This window comes from Lithobates pipiens, unplaced genomic scaffold (genome assembly GCF_037356315.1).
Source record: "Lithobates pipiens isolate NorthernLeopardFrog02 unplaced genomic scaffold, aLitPip1_a1.2 Scaffold_28, whole genome shotgun sequence".
Classification (NCBI taxonomy): Eukaryota; Metazoa; Chordata; class Amphibia; order Anura; family Ranidae; genus Lithobates; species Lithobates pipiens.
In genome coordinates, this window is record NW_027507789.1 from 35,518,062 (window position 1) to 35,534,522 (window position 16,461).

The following is a 16,461-nucleotide window of genomic DNA, read 5'->3' on the forward strand; positions in this document are numbered from 1 at the left end:
TTTCTATATTTTTTTCATATTTTTCTCTTTTTTGGACTTTCATATACTTTTGGGCATTTTATTTATTCTGGACAGTTTCATTATCTCATTTGCACCTTATTATTATATTTGTGGATGGAAGCTCACAGCAATTTTTAGGCACTTTTATTTTTATTTATAAATTTCATGAATTTTTGTGCACTGTAGGAAGACGTATTTATCAACAGAGTATTGATTTAATTAATTTTTGCCATTCACTTACCATCATTTTTTATGTACTTTTCTGCACTTGATCTGCTTTTTGATTTTTCATATTACGCACTAGCACTTTATAGAGATATAGAGATATTACTTATCATTACTTATCATAGTTGAGGGCTGATTACGCTTTTTGTTTGCACTGAGTGTAGGTGTATTCTTTTGTGAACAGCGCCATTTTCCCTGTGCTTGCATATTATGCTGGGGAGTTTATTGGCGGCAGAAAAAAACATCTGAAGCCAAAAACAGCAGCTGTAAAAAAGTCTAGGCCTTAAAGTGGTTGTAAAGGCAGAAGTTTTTTTTATCTTAATGCATTTGATGCGTTAAAATAAAAAGTCTTCTGTATGCAGCAGGCCCCCTAACACTTACTTGAAATCACTCTCTGTCCAGCGATGTCGATGAGTGCAGTTAGCCAATCGGGGGGGGGGGGGGGAGGGAGAGGGGGGGGCCAGGTAGGGGCTCTGTCTGAATGGACACAGGAAGCTGTGACTCGGCTCAGGTGGCCCCATAGCAAGCTGCTTGCTGTGGGGGCACTGAACAGGAGGGAGGAGCCAGGATCACAGAAGAGGAACCCAAGAAGAGGAGGATCAGGGGTTGTTCTGTGCAAATCCACTACACAGAGCAGGTAAGTATGACATGTTTGTAAAGTCTATCACTTTAAATAAAAAGTTTATAAAAAAATCGACTTTTGTTGAGCCCTGTATGCCATTATGGCCATCCAAAGCTTGAATCTTGGATGGTTCAGCATGAATTGGGTGAAAAGCCTGTATGGCAGCCTTTACAAATCCAGGAGAAAACATTTTCAACATACCTGAGAACAGAACTCTGAAATAAGGATGTTTTGTTTTATAATGTCTGAATACTTAAAGCGGGAGTCCGCCGGGAGTCCGCGTTTTTTTTTTTTTTTAAAAGCCAGCAGCTACAAATACTGCAGCTGCTGACTTTTAAAATAGTGACACTTACCTGTCCAGCGCGCCCGCGATGTCGGCACCCGAAGCCGATCTCTCGATCGTCTCTCGGGTGCTGCCGCCGCCATCTTGGGTATGGGAATCAGGAAGTGAAGCCTTTCGGCTTCATTTCCCAGTTCCCTACTGTGCATGCGTGAGTCGCGCTGCGCAATAAGGATGGACCCGCTGCCTCTGGGATCCGTGTGTTTCCCAGCAGGCAGCGGGCGACTTTCGGAAAGGGGCGTAATCTACGCCCCTTTCCGCAGAGAGCTATCCCGGAAGTGGGTGCAGATACCTGTACTGTACAGGTACCTGCACCCCCCTCCCCCCTGAAAGGTGCCAATTGTGGCGCCGGAGGGGGGGAGGATTCCAATGAGCGGAAGGTCCACTTTAGGGTGGACCTCCGCTTTAAGATTTCTTATTCTATAGTATAAAATGGAGCAAAGAAAAAGAGCTGTCACCCTTAACCACCAATTAGATTAATTTTCAAATCTGCAGTAGAGGTTGAAAGCTGGAATTAGATTTGCTAATGCCCATGTTACACTTAAAGCAGAACTTTACCCATAAGAAATTGATAAAAAATTAGTGTTCTTTAGCAAGGACCGTATATTTCACATTAAAGTGTTTGTTAATGCACTTATAAAAGACTATACTAGACTCTATTAGAGGCTGGCATAGCACACTGTGCAAGTTGTTTTCAAAAAACGATTGTTGTAAATGCCGAATTGCAGCTGTCTTCAGGCCGGTCACGTGACTCGCAGCCGCTTTACAGCTCCAATGGATGTCTTCTGCAGGAGGGGCCGTGATCTCCCTCTGAGGTCAGCCAGGAAGCTCACGTGACAGCTCTTCTCCTCCGCAGAAGCCAGCCATCGGAGCTGTAAAGCGGCCGTGAGTCACGTGACTGGCCTGAAGACAGCTGAAATTCGGTATTTACAACACTCGTTTGTAAAACAACTTACACATTGTGCTGTCCCAGCCTCTAATAGAGGGGCTGGCAGTGACAAATTTTTGTTTTAATTTAAGAATAATAGCAAAGGGGGGGGGACAAGGCTGGGTCGGAGACAGACAGGGAGATGACAGGAAGGAAGGGTGAGGGGGGAGAGAGGAGAGCAGGCAGCTTATGACGGAGGGACGCACTTTGACCACGGTGATCAGGGCGAAGCAGCCCTGGTTATAGTGGTCTGTTTAGAGAGGGGATACAGGAAGTTCAATGTTCAGGGGTTTTTATTAAAGTTTAGAGGGGGGGGGGGGCAGATTACACAGCACAAGCACTGTGCTGTGTAATCTGCTTTAAGGGACCAGGATCTATATATGCTACCAAAATTAATGTGTGCTGTAAATTGCCTCTAGCATTGTTCCTGTTCTTGCTGGAGGCTGCCATTTTGCTGAAGCCCAGAGCCCCTGAACAGCAGAAAATTATAAAGGGGAACTAAACTCAGTAATTTAATGGTTTCAAAAAGCAGTTAGAAAAGGCCAGGATTGCTAACTATCTCATTTGCTTGTGTCCTCAGCCAAACTGTCAAACCATCAAATGGCTCCTGTCATAACTCATCACATGATGCTACACACATACTGGAGCACAGACCTAGCTCTCTGGCACTGAGCATGTAAATTAACAATAGTGCAGCACCATGGCAGTTGCAGATCAAACAGAAGCAGCTTTGTTGGCTGTAAAGAATAGGAGGGTTTAGCTCAGCTTTCCTTTTAAACATTTTATTGACGATAATACAGTACATATTTTACTGTATAATATGAATAGAGAAAATTCTCAAATTAACATATAAGAGTAAAAATAATAAATTAATGTCTTAAAGATAACGTATATGAGTATGTGTAAACTTTTCTGCACTTTTCAAATTATAATTATTATTGTTGGGTTTAGCTCAGCTTTAAGGCTGCCAGCAGATAAGCCTCTACAAACTTGGTAGTGTCTAAACTTATTTTTAATGTTTTACATAGCTATACCTGCAAATTGGACACGCCTGAAGTGATCTAGCAGGACTTAATTTATTTTCTGAATAAAGTCCCACTTTAAGCCAGCATATCTTCTACTGTGGCATTGCTCCCTCATGGGACAAGCCAGTGAGGTGTCACTCTTTCTCTGCTTCCATACTTTAGACCAGTGATGGCGAACCTTGGCACCCCAGATGTTTTGGGACTACATTTCCCATGATGCTCAACTACACTGCAGAGTGCAAGAGCATCATGGGAAATGTAGTTCCAAAACATCTGGGGTGCCAAGGTTCGCCATCACTGCTTTAGACCAATATTCTGTAGTGCTAGTGAGGGAGCATATTCCATTACAAAAAAGTGGAATTTCCATTTTAATAATTCTGGGCTGATGGGGGGAACCAAATGATTTGACACTGTAGGATAATGGAAGGTTTGGATGAAGGAAGATTATGAAGGATGGTTCAGTTTTTGTTATTTTATTATTATTATTTTTTTTCTTTCAAAGCAACCATGTGATCTGATTGCATTGCCATGTGCCCACTGCTTCATCTGAATTTCAGACTAATAATTGTATATAAATTTATAGTTTTGCTTTCTTTAGGCACCCCATTTCTCCTTAGCACTTGATAAATAAGGCTGTTGTTGATTCTGTAAGCAATGTCATTACATGACTTTAACCATAGCAGAGAAGCAAATCCTTGGTACGAGCCTATAAATATATGTCATGACAGGTTTCCTTTAAAGGAAGTGTATTAACAGACCTTTTTCTGAGGAGATGCATTCCTGCCTGCTAAATGGCAAGCATATGTAATGACCACCACATGTGGCTGTCCCATGGAAACATTATTATTATTATTATTATACAGGTTTTATATAGCGCTGACTGTTTACGCAGCGCTTTACAACATTAGGGTAGACATTACAATACAATACAATTCAAGACAGTGTGAATCAGAGGGCCCTGCTCGTTAGAGCTTACAATCTAGGTACATTTAAAAAATAATTTACAATATGTTGGTCAATTTACATATAGATAAGATATCAGATTACTTTATTGGTTTGTTCATTAGAAATTTGAAAGTTGTCATAAAGACCATAGGCAGCAGTCCGAACATTAATGGCTTACTATTTTGTGGATTGGTGTTTAGACCTGTTTGCTCCTTATCTGGGAAAATCCAACCCAGGTCCCTCTTGGTCTTGCTCTTGGTTCTGCCACTGGTGACCCACTGCCCAAGGTGGAACCACCTCAGGGGAACTGACCACTTTCCATGATGGGTGTCGCTCAATTGCTGGCATGAAGAATCTGACTCACTAACAAGAGAGAAGGGACAGAGCAACATATTTTTGGTCTAACCACCAAAGCAGTAATGCCATAGGGGAAGCTAAAGTGGCTCTTTTTGATCTTCTTGCTGTTGAATTGTGGCCAGAAACAGGCTTGCTCTTGTTACATGGTTCCCCTAGACATTGTTTTTTTGACCAGATGAGCTAAGGATCATCTATTATCGATGACAAACTTTGCAATTATTATAAAACGTACACCCCAAAAACAACATTTAGAATAATAGACTTTCAAGGGACACCTAGACGTAAGATGATTGTTGGCTAGCTTCATCCACATCGGGTGATTAGTTCTGGGTACCCTCAGATGTCAAGGTGATGTTACTTTGATAAAAAGTCAATATTTTAGATTGGATTTGCCTTGATTTTTATTGTTCTTGAGATAAGACTGCTTGGTGCATGAACATATGGGCTTGTGTGATAAAAACATGCATAACCATGCATATGACCAATACACAGTTTGTAGCAGTATATTCAACCACCATCATCTCTGTTTAAAGGAATGGAGTTCATATGAAAACTGGTGGTGAGATCAGCACTAAATCCTTTTTTGACATGAATGTATGTGATTTACAGGCTCCCGTCATCCTACCACCATGTCCAGCAAAAAGACCAAGGCAAAGACTACCAAGAAGCGTCCCCAGAGGGCGACTTCCAATGTATTCGCTATGTTTGATCAGTCCCAAATCCAGGAGTTCAAGGAAGCTTTCAACATGATTGACCAGAATCGAGATGGGTTTATTGACAAGGAGGATCTCCATGACATGCTGGCCTCCATGGGTATGTAAAGCTGTTTATTCAGACTGAATTTGCACAAAGTATTTGTCTTTACTGGGCTAATATGTGTAGTTACACTAGTTTATTATGCTAGCTGTACAGTAACTTACTGTATTTATCGGGGTATAACACTCACCCCAAGTTTAGGAGGGCATTTTAAGGAAAGAAGTTTAAGGAAAAAAAAACTACATTTAAATGCCCGTCAATGCAGCCTTATCAGTGTGCATCTACAGCCTTGTCCATCATTGCAGAATGATCAGTATCATTTGCAGCTTGCCCAGAATCATTTGCAGCTTGCCCAGCGCTGTTTGCAGCCTTGCTCATGTTTAAATATCCCGCCGCTGAGACAGACAGAGCGAGCGCCGCCGAAAAAGACAGAGCGCCGCCGAAAAAGACCGAGCCGTCTGCTCAGCTCCGCTCGTAGTCCCGCCTCCCTGCTGTTTCTGGAGCGAGCGCTGCCGAAAAAGACCGAGCCGACTCTACTGTGTATTCGGCAGTACAGACGGCTCGGTCTTTTTCGGCAGCGCTCGCTCCAGAAACAGCAGGGAGGCGGGACTACGAGCGGAGCCGAGCAGTCGGCTCGGTCTTTTTCGGTGGCGCTCGGTCTTTTTCAGCGGCGCTCTGTCTTTTTCGACGGTGCTCAGTATTTTTGACTCACAGACAGTGGGGATCGGCGTATAACGCGCACCCACCACTTTCCCCCGATTTTAAGGGGGAAAAAGTTCGTGTTATACGCTGATAAATACGGTAGTTTGATTAGCCATGCAATATAACATTCTAGGTGACATCTAGGTAGTACAGTATATGAAAACAGCACAAATCTAACAGCTAAAGATGCCCAATTGAAATTTAAATTAGAATCTTATAACTTACGTCACAGATGCACTAAGATAAAAGGTGTTCAAAGTGTAGCCCTCTTTGGGGGGTTGTGAGAAATGGCCCTCCCCAAACAGGATATTGTGCTAAACCTGTGGGCAACAAGACATTGATAATAAAGTTGCCAGTGCCCAGGATAGGCCTCTGTGAACAGAGAGAATTCCTTTCCTGGAAATCGAACCAGTAATCTAATCAAAGTAATTGAGAGCAGCCGAACTAGCATATAACATTAACTATAAGTATATAGATGCACACCAGTATGAAAATAATTCAAGCTTTATATTGGATATTGGATGTGCACATATAGCCGGGTATATATAGTTATTACTACTAAAGTTACTCCAGATAAATGTTGCAGAGAGGTTCAGTTGCAGGGGCCCCTGAGCATAATCACGATGCTGGGTTTGTCTTTGTTTCTGAGACCTGAAGACAAGATCGCTGATGATGGGTAGATCCTCCAATAATTTTCCAACCAGCCTGGAATGCAGCTTTTTCCCAGCAGAAACTGTGGTGTGGCACTGGAATATACTGGAAAGTGGCTGCTACACACATACTGGAGCACAGACCTAGCTATCTGGCACTGTGCATGTAAAATAACTATAGGGGATATAGTCTCTGTCACAAGGATTTAGATGCACACTCCAGAAGCTATAGGCAGCTGCAGTTAATTATTAGAACATAGGAATACTTGCCTAATTCTATATAGCAGCTCCTGTGTGTGTATTAGGTCATGTGGCCTAAAATTTTCTCTCTCTTTCCACTTCCTCCTTTTGGGGTTTTCAACTCAGCCAACTCACACAGGAAGTGCATACATAATATATCAGCAGCCCAGGCATTTACAAATACAGACAGTAGAGGGCATCAGACCCCTACAAAAGCAAAATGCATTTAGAGGAAAAAATCCTCTGGCAGAGTACAATGTTGGGGGTACATTGTTGGTCACACTTACAGTGGAAAAAGCTAAATGAATTCTGGAATGCAGGAGGAAAGAGGTCTCGATTCCCTTACACAGCTCTTTAGTTGGATCTCTTGGAAATAGTGTTCAGTTCTTGAGACCTCACTTACACTAAGACATTTATAGTCTAGAAACTGGCAACAAAAATGGTGAAAGGACAGTGATAAAACATGCCAGGAGAGACTGCAGGAATAGTTGTGTTTTTTTTATTTTTATAATTTTGAATAGATTAAAGGTTCGTTTTTGGCCATGTGTGAGATGTCCCTTCACTTCCTGTATCAAAGACGCAACAGGAAGTGTAAAGAGAACAAATGGAGAACATGAATCTCCTTAAACAAGGCACATCAGTAATAAAAAAAACGACGGATGTTCTAATTCCTTTGCATTTAAGTTGCTATCTGTTAAAAGAAACGGTGACTTAAGCAGCCCATTTGTGGGGGGTAACACACCTCAATGCCTGAATGTTTGATCCTTCTGTAAATTTTATGGTAAACACACTGAAGGAATAGAAATAATTCTCATTATTAGTGTCCGTGGCAGTAATAGCACTCCAAGATTTGTTGTCGCTGACTGCCCACAGCATTAGTGTCCAAAGCCCCAAAAATAAACCCCAGCATTTGTGTCAGTGGACACAATACAAAAACCTCAGAATTGATGTCAGTAGACTCAATAATAACAGCAGCATTGGTGTCAGTGGACACAATAATAACCCTCATCATTGGTAACAGTTGACACAATAATAACCCCCAGCATTGTTATCAGTAGACACAGTAATAACCCCCAGTATTGGTGGCAGTGGACACAATACTAACCCCCAGCTTTGGTGTCAGTGGACAGAATAAGAACCCCCAGCATTGGTGTCAGTGGATGCAATAATAACCCCCAGCCATGGTGTCAGTGGATGCAATAATAACCCCCAGCATTGGTGTCAGTGGACACAATCCTAACCCCCAGCATTGTTGTCAGTGGACACTATAATAACCCACAATAATAACCCTCAGCATTGGTATTAGTGGACATAATGAAAACCTCAGCATTGGTGTGAGTGGACACAATAATAATCCCCATCATTGGTGTCAGTGGACACAATAAAAAAAAAAAAACTGATTTGTTATCAGTGGACACAATAAAAACCTCAGCATTGGTGTCAGTGGACTCAATAATAATCCCCCAGCATTGGTGCCAGTGGACTCAAAAATAACCCCCAGCATTGATGCCAGTGGACTCAATAATAACCCCAGCATTGGTGTCAGTGGATGCAATAATAACCCCCAGCGTTGGGGTCAATGGCCGCAATAATAACCCCCAACATTGGTATCAGTGGACTCTATAGTAACACCCAGAATTTGTGTCAGTTGACACAATTATAGCCTCCAGCATTGTTATCAAGCCACAACAGTAATAATTGGACATGATAATAACCTCCAACATTGGTTTTAGTAGATGCAGGAATAACCCCCAGCATTGGTGGAATTCGATACAATAATAATTCCCAGATTGATGTTAGTGGATGCTCTATAAACCCCTGCATTTGTTTCAGTGACCGTAATAATACCTGCTATAGTTGTCAGTGTGGTCCTGCCTAACCCGTGTGGGGGAAAAAAAAAAAAAAGTGTGCTTACCTTTTTTCAGTTCTGTCATGTAATCCCATGCATCAGTGAGCGGTGGCTACAGGGGAGAGGAGAGAGGGCTTAAATGCCCAGGAATTCCGGAATTGTGATGTCACTTATAAGCTCCCATATCCCAGCCATGCACGGGGTTCCCTTCTCTCCCCTGCAGCCGCCACTCACTGACATGGGAGTCAGAGCTGAGGGATCTTGTGGCCAGACTGAAGCAGACTAAAAATAGGTAAGTATGCACTTCTTTTTTTTTTTTTTACAAAGGTTAAGAAGGATAAGTAGCAGGGAGGGAAAGGGATAATTTTTAAGCATAGTTACTGTTAGACTGAAACTCAACTTTAATCTCTGTCTGGAAGCAGTAGTCTCTCTGCAGAGGCCTAATACGCCCCCTGCTGAGGCAGAATTAGAGCTCTCCAATCAGAAAGGGCTTGCTTCCTGCTTCTATGTTAATGCTAGTAACCCACTGCAACTTTACCTGCGTTTTTAGCATTGTCCGTGGTCCTTTTTTTAAACATATAATTATATCTAATCCATTTAAAGCACATGTAAGCTTTAATGAGTTAAGATAATTGGCCATTTCAACACACATTATTGCAGGCACTGTATACTGCTTTCACCATTAGGAAACACACCTTGAGAAATGTCACGTACCTTATACTGGAGTGTGTTTATAGACAGAAAATGGCTTCACAGAGGCTGCAGTAGATCAGCAAAGGATGAAAAGATGAAAACGGGTAGTTCATTTGATTTAAAAGAAAAAAAAAAGAGATACCATTGTTTATAATACACCAAAAAGAATGTCATGGAGTTGGAGTTCACATTTTACTTGAAGAATTTTTTATTTTTTTTTCTAGGTAAAAACCCCTCTGATGAGTATTTGGAAGGGATGATGAGTGAAGCTCCAGGTCCTATAAATTTCACAATGTTCCTAACAATGTTTGGAGAGAAACTTAATGGTACAGACCCAGAAGATGTCATCAGGAACGCATTTGCCTGCTTTGATGAAGATGCAACAGGTACAGTAAATGTGTCATAATACAAAAACAAAGTAAAAAAAGAACAGAGCAATACTACTTTCTCTACTACTTTTAGGTCCACTGGGAATTGAGATCAGACCAACCACCAGAGTTTGATCAATTGTGTAGTTGAAACTATGCATAAAATGCCCAATTTTTTTTTTTTTTTTTTTTGATCAGTGTGTATGTATGTATGTGTGTGTATATGTATATGTGTGTATATATATATATATATATATATATATATATATATATATATATATATATATATATATATATATATATATATATATATATATATATATATATATTACTGTATATCTTTCTTTTTTTTTTTTTTTACTTACATTTTTTTAATATACATCATTTTTATTCATAAAACTTGCATAGAGTTTCAGAAGCACTGTTACTTTCCAGCACTGTTGCATTGACGGCTTCATCAAGGTTTAGTGAAGCAACAATTGATGGAAAATAGCAGTCAAATTTGACATGCAATCAAAATTGGAAGAGAAGACAAGCAATGTCATATAGAAAGTGATCTAATTTTTTCACCCAAATTGTTTATTTTTCCCCAAATTCTTTTTTATTTAATTGTTCTTCATAAAAATAAACACAAAACAGAGCCAATTTGGCATACCCTAGCTCACTCTGATACAATAAAACTGTGGAATCAAATGTACAGAACAAAACCTGGCTACCGTGCACTCTCAGTCCTAGATGGGAGAAGATAGAATGGACAAAGGTGATGTATCTAGTGTCATCTCATATGGTTACTTTACCTTCACCACCCGATACCCCCATTACTCATGTGTCAGAAAATAATATCATGGATGTCAATTCTGCATGGGACTGCAGTAAGCCTCGTAATCAAGTTAGGCCTGATTGGGAGGTTGCCTCCAAAGAGGCACTTGTAGAAGGTCAGTTAAGCAAAATATCCCAGACTTTAGGGAATTTGTTAGGGCAGCCCTTTGAAGTATATGGGAATTTGTAAAGTAGAATAGCAGAGTCGAATAGATGCTTCCAATAATCCCAACCATGACATTACCTGCCTGGAGTTTGCATGTTCTCCCTGTGCCTGCGTGGGTTTACTCCGGGTACTCCGGTTTCCTCCCACAATCCAAAGACATGCAGGTAGGTTAATTGGCTTCTGTCCAAAATTGGCCCTAGTATATGAATGGGGACCTTGAATTGTGGGCTCCTTGAGGGTAGGGACCGACATGAGTGTGCAATATACAGGGATAGGGACAATTGTAGACACTCAGGTTGAACTGGATGGACTGGTGTCTTTATTCAACCTAACTAACTATGAAACTATGAATCCAGCGTAGAGGCCACCCGGGACTTCCATTTCAATATTATGGCTTTCTGAGCATATAGCAATAGATGATCCTAGTAGTAGAACCTCTGGGGGAATCTAGGATGGAAAAGGACTTGGGGGTCTTAGTAGATGATAGGCTCAGCAAAGGCATGCAATGCCAAGCTGCTGCTAACAAAGCAAACAGAATATTGGCATGCATTAAAAAGGGGATCAACTCCAGAGATAAAACAATAATTCTCCCGCTCTACAAGACTCTGGTCCGGCCGCACCTAGAGTATGCTGTCCAGTTCTGGACACCAGTCCTCAGGAAGGATGTACTGGAAATGGAGCGAGTACAAAGGACAACAAAGCTAATAAAGGGTCTGGAGGAACGAGCACTGAACTTATTCTATCTGGAGAAGAGACATTTACTGGTGACCCCACAATAGGGATAAAACTTTTTTGTGGAAGGGAGTTTAACAAGACATGTGGCCACTCTTTAAAATTATAAGAAGAGGTTTAACCTTAAACTTTGTAGAGGGTTCTTTACTGTAAGAGCAGCAAGGATGTGGAATTCCCTTCCACAGGCGGTGGTCTCAGCGGGGGGCATCGATAGTTTAAAAAAACTGATAAGCACCTGAATGACCTCAACATACAGGGATATACAATGTAATGCTGACATATAATCACACACATAGGTTGGAATTGATGGACTTTTTTTTTTTTTCAAACTCACCTACTATGTAACTATATGCAACTATGTAGTAGAGGCCAACAGGTGTACCAGGCCCAATATACAAGTGTCGACACTCAGTGGGATTGAAATGGTGGTAAACGTGAAAATTAAATGTGAAAGTTTGTCTCAGAAAGTCTGAATCAAGGGACAAAGTCTGTGCCAAAATATGTGGGCAAAGTCAGTCAGGTCAGTCACACATCTCCATCATCCCGATGAAATTGTGGGGTAAATCCTATGTAGCCGTTGGGGATGAGAGATATCCACTAAAGGATTTTAAATTGGATTAGATGGTCTCTAGCAAACACTAATTGTGACATGTTCACCCAAATTGTTTGTTTAATGTAATTTTGATTCCATATCCACAAGGCCCATTGAAACCACCATTTCATGTCTTCGATTGCTTTGCAATTTTAATTTTAAAAATGGAATCATAAGTTCCTTGATTTAAATGGCCAGTTTAAGATTTTATCCCATTTAATATTGTGTAGCAACAAGCGCAGTTTAGGGAAGTTGGTTCATTTGAAGTTCCGTGTACTTTTATTACCCTTGTGCTTCTTATTTCTGTAATATATACTGAAAGGAAACAGTGATCACAGATCAATTACAAAGTTGCCCCAAATTTCCACATCTGCGTTCCTTTGACGAATGGGGCAGTTCCTTCCACCCAGTCGATATCTGTATCGCCCATTATAATGGTAGTGCCCTGCTTTGCCGCTCCCTTCCTAGCTGTGATAGGAGGTCAGACTCCTCCCTCAGGTGAGGGGGCCTGTAGCATACGCCCACAATTACTTTACTATTATTTTCCTGCTTTTGAAGCTCCACCCACAAGGATTCCACCTCCTTGCTTGCCCCATTTGTAATGTTGTCCCTCGTGTTTACTTGTTAAAGCGGATCTTCAGTCTCAAATTTAGGTTCCCTCCTCTCAACACACATAGTGCACAATTTTTTAGTTTTTTTTTTTTTTTTTTTGCTTTTTTCTATAAAAAAAACTTTAGGCCCACCCCCCATGCATGTCACTTTCCTAGGCTATATACAAGTGAAAATTACAATCACAATGAAAATCCATCTGAAAATTCTCAGTACATTTTGATGCCGTGTCTTTTAAAAGTAGTTCAAAATTGTGTTTGCCTAAGCGAATGACGTGCATTATGCCCGCGGTGCCTCCTGGTATATGTGTTGAGAGAGAGTAGGGGGACGGGCCTAGCAGTGCATCATTTTGAGTCCCAGCGGCTGAACCCAGACGATCCGATGGGCCACCAGATTATGTCGCATAAGAAGATAGTGAGAGAGTAGGGGGACGGGCCTAGCAGTGCATCATTTTGAGTCCCAGCGGCTGAACCCAGACGATCCGATGGGCCACCAGATTATGTCGCATAAGAAGATAGTGGAGCGGGACTAAGCTAGGGCAGAATTCTGAGCAGATTCTGTAGGTCACCACTGGATCTGAAATGGTTATAATCCGCAACAAAGTTTGGATTGGTCTGAAAATAAAAAAGTAGGGTGAAGATCCGCTTTAACTATGTGTTTTGTGAGTGGAGAAGTCCTAAAACATATCCTGGTTGTAAATGTTTGACTTGAACACTTCCTGGAAATGGTTTAAACAATGTAGCATGGTGCCTGTAAAATGTACATGCTAAAAACACACCTAAAATAAAAAAGAAATGTATTTCTAAATCTCGATTTCCATTCACTATCATTTCACTAGTGTCAGCTTTTCAAGGACCTGATAGTGAATAGAGAAGAAAGATCAGAAGCGAGTTGAATGACACTGGGTGTTACATTGGGTTCAACCGAGAACAGGAGCCGCAGCCAGGACTTGGGGGGGATGTCAGATACATCACTGCAGCATGGAGAGTGCAAGTACTTCTTTGAGGAGGGGGGGTGATGAAGTAATACATTTTGGTAGAAATGGGCTTTAAAAAATTAAATGAAAATTAATCCAGAAGTGTATTTTCCCTTAAACATCTGCACAACAAAGTAAATAAAGTAGAAAGATATTTTTCATACTGCGACGGTCATTATTATTATTATAATACAGGTTTTATATAGCGCCAACAGTTTGCGCAGCACTTTACAACATGAGGGCAGACATTACAGTTACATTACAATTTGGTACAAGAGGAATCAGAGGGCCCTGCATGTAAGCCCTTGTACACACGGTCGGAGATTCCGTCGGAATGTGTCCGATCGGAGCGGGTTGTCGGATATTCCGACTGTGTGTGGTATGCATCGGACTGTTTCCGTCTGAATATCCGTCGGACCAAATTTTCCAACTTGCTGAAAATATTTTCCGACAAAATGCTCAGATCGGACATACTCCGATCATGTGTAGAGAATTACGATCGGACAAAGTGCCACTCATGCTCAGATCAAATTCCTACATCAAAGCTATTGGCTACTAGCCTGAACATAGTCCCATCGTAACGAAATAACGTCATCACGTTCTGAAAGATTTGATTTTCCGACAACTTTGTCCGACCGTGTGTATGCAACAATTTCGGACAAAATCCGTCGGATTTGGTTGTCGGAATCTCCAACCATGTGTACAAGGGCTTAGAGTTTACAATCTGGAATGAATCCATCTGGTTTTCTTCTCATTTTCCAATCTAAAGCCAGCCATAGCGTGATTGCGCGGGTTGCAGGAAGGAAAAATTGCTTGATTCCCCCATCAACATAGTCAGTGTTGATGGGGGAATCCATCCCTCCCTGAGAACATGGTGATTACTGCTATCGGCTATAATAGCCAATAGCAATAATTGCATGTAAAATCTGACAGTCTGGTTGTGCCCAAATTGATCGATCAACTTGGGTACACGCAGCCTTGCGCATACATGGTTCGAATCTCGGCGGTCCCTGCTGAACTGGCCGAGATTCGAACAGTCTATGGTTGGCTTAAGAGCTAAGAACAAAGCACACTCTACACCTCAGTCCTTCTTTTAGGATCTTTACCACTTGAGATGCTCAACCTTGTCACCACTTTTCTCTTCAGGTTTTATCCATGAGGACCATTTACGTGAGCTCCTTACCACGATGGGTGATCGTTTTACAGATGAGGAAGTGGATGAGATGTATAGAGAAGCACCGATTGACAAAAAAGGCAACTTCAACTATGTGGAGTTCACCCGTATTCTGAAACACGGAGCCAAAGACAAGGATGACTAAGATGACCAAAGAAGAGTTACAAAGATTACTGTAAAGATGGAGGAGCCTTTTTTCTGCAGTCAGGGAAGTTTGTGTCCTTTTTACCTCAGCAGCACCCTTCCTTCCCTTTCTGCAGCCATCGGCTACCCTCTGCGAGAGGCCCTGTAGGGAGAAGATCCACATTTAATTCCACCATAGAAGAGATCATTTGGGCAGTCTTCAGGAACAAATTGGGTAATTGGAATGGTCCATGGTTGATTCTGAATGTGACAATCAGAACTGTCATCTCTAATTATATATTAAGGCAAGGCCTCTACAGATGTCCACAGGTACTTCCCACAGAGGCTCCATAAGGAAATTGTGACTTTAACGAGACCACTGCCCAGTGATATTACATCAGTCACTTAGATATGAAGAAGTCTTATTAATATATAACAAAATAAAGAAAACTGATTTATTAACACGAGAACGTGTGTGAGTGTGCGTCTATCCATGTGTATTTCAAACAGATGTTCAGACCTTTACAAGGTCCAGCTTACTGTGAGATAATTCTAGATTCCCTGGGGCCGTGGGCACTGGAGACTGTGCACTTGCAGTACCTGGGAAATGCAACTGAAATGTTCTCCAATATCTTCCCTGGTGTAATGATTTCACCAATACTACTTTCTTAAGATCGAGTACAAGTACCGATACTTTTTTTTTTCAAGTACTCACCGATCCTGATTACCAATACTTTTTTTTAATGTCATGTGACAGTGACATTAATATGTAGCACAGATGATGCGTGCACTGTGTCAGCAGTTTTTTTTTTATTGTTATTTTTTGCAATGTTTTCTTTTGGGGGGTGGGATTGGACGGTGTCAGTGGTTTTTTTTTGTTTTGTTTATTTATTTATTTATTTATTTTTTTACAGTTTTAACTTTTTAAAATATTTATTAATTTTTGTTTTTATTATTAAGATTTTTTTTTTCATTAGCCTTGTGGGGGGCTTTGGTGAGATATCAGGGGTCTAAACAGACATCTCCCCTTTTGAGAGTGGGAAAGGGACTGAGGACAGATATTCCCTAGTCCCTTTCTCTGCAGCCTCAGCTACACGGAAGATGAATGAACAGGGGACAGAAGCTCCTCTCCATTCATAAACTGAGACAGTTTATGATGCTCAGTTATGAATGGACAGAGTCAGTGATCACGCTGGACTCTGTTCATTCGGAAAAGGAAGGAGCCAGTAAATGACCTATATACCGGCTCCTTCCTCCGCTCTTCATCCTGACAGATGTGGAACCTGGGGGGACTGGAGAAGGATAGAGGGGGTGAAGGAGCACAGAAAAGGACCCGGAGGAGCACGTATGGGAACTGGAGGAGCACAGAGGAGGACAGAGTGGGACCCGGAGGAGGACAGAGGGGGACTGGAGCAGCACAGAAAAGGACACAGGTGACAGTCAGGGATGATCGGTGTGGTGAGTTACAAACACTGATCTCCCTGGGGGGGGGAACAGATAGAGGAGGAGAAGCGGCTGTCAGCTGCTTTATTGAAATCTATACAGGGTGATGGGTGCTTTTAACTTGCCG

At 41.5% G+C, this 16,461-nt stretch overlaps 1 protein-coding gene across 2 annotated transcripts in view; it reads left to right on the forward strand.

Moving 5' to 3' along the window:
- Positions 1-15,361, forward strand: part of MYL9 (myosin light chain 9) — a 73,296-nt gene extending 57,935 nt beyond the window's left edge. For both annotated transcript variants that reach the window (XM_077459067.1, XM_077459066.1), the window contains exons 2-4: positions 5,052-5,255; positions 9,557-9,718; positions 14,741-15,361. In XM_077459067.1, coding sequence (XP_077315193.1) covers positions 5,072-5,255; positions 9,557-9,718; positions 14,741-14,913 — 519 coding nt within the window. In that variant the 5' untranslated portion in view covers positions 5,052-5,071 and the 3' untranslated portion in view covers positions 14,914-15,361. The remainder of the gene's footprint in view (positions 1-5,051; positions 5,256-9,556; positions 9,719-14,740) is intronic.
- The last annotated feature ends 1,100 nt before the right edge of the window (positions 15,362-16,461 follow it).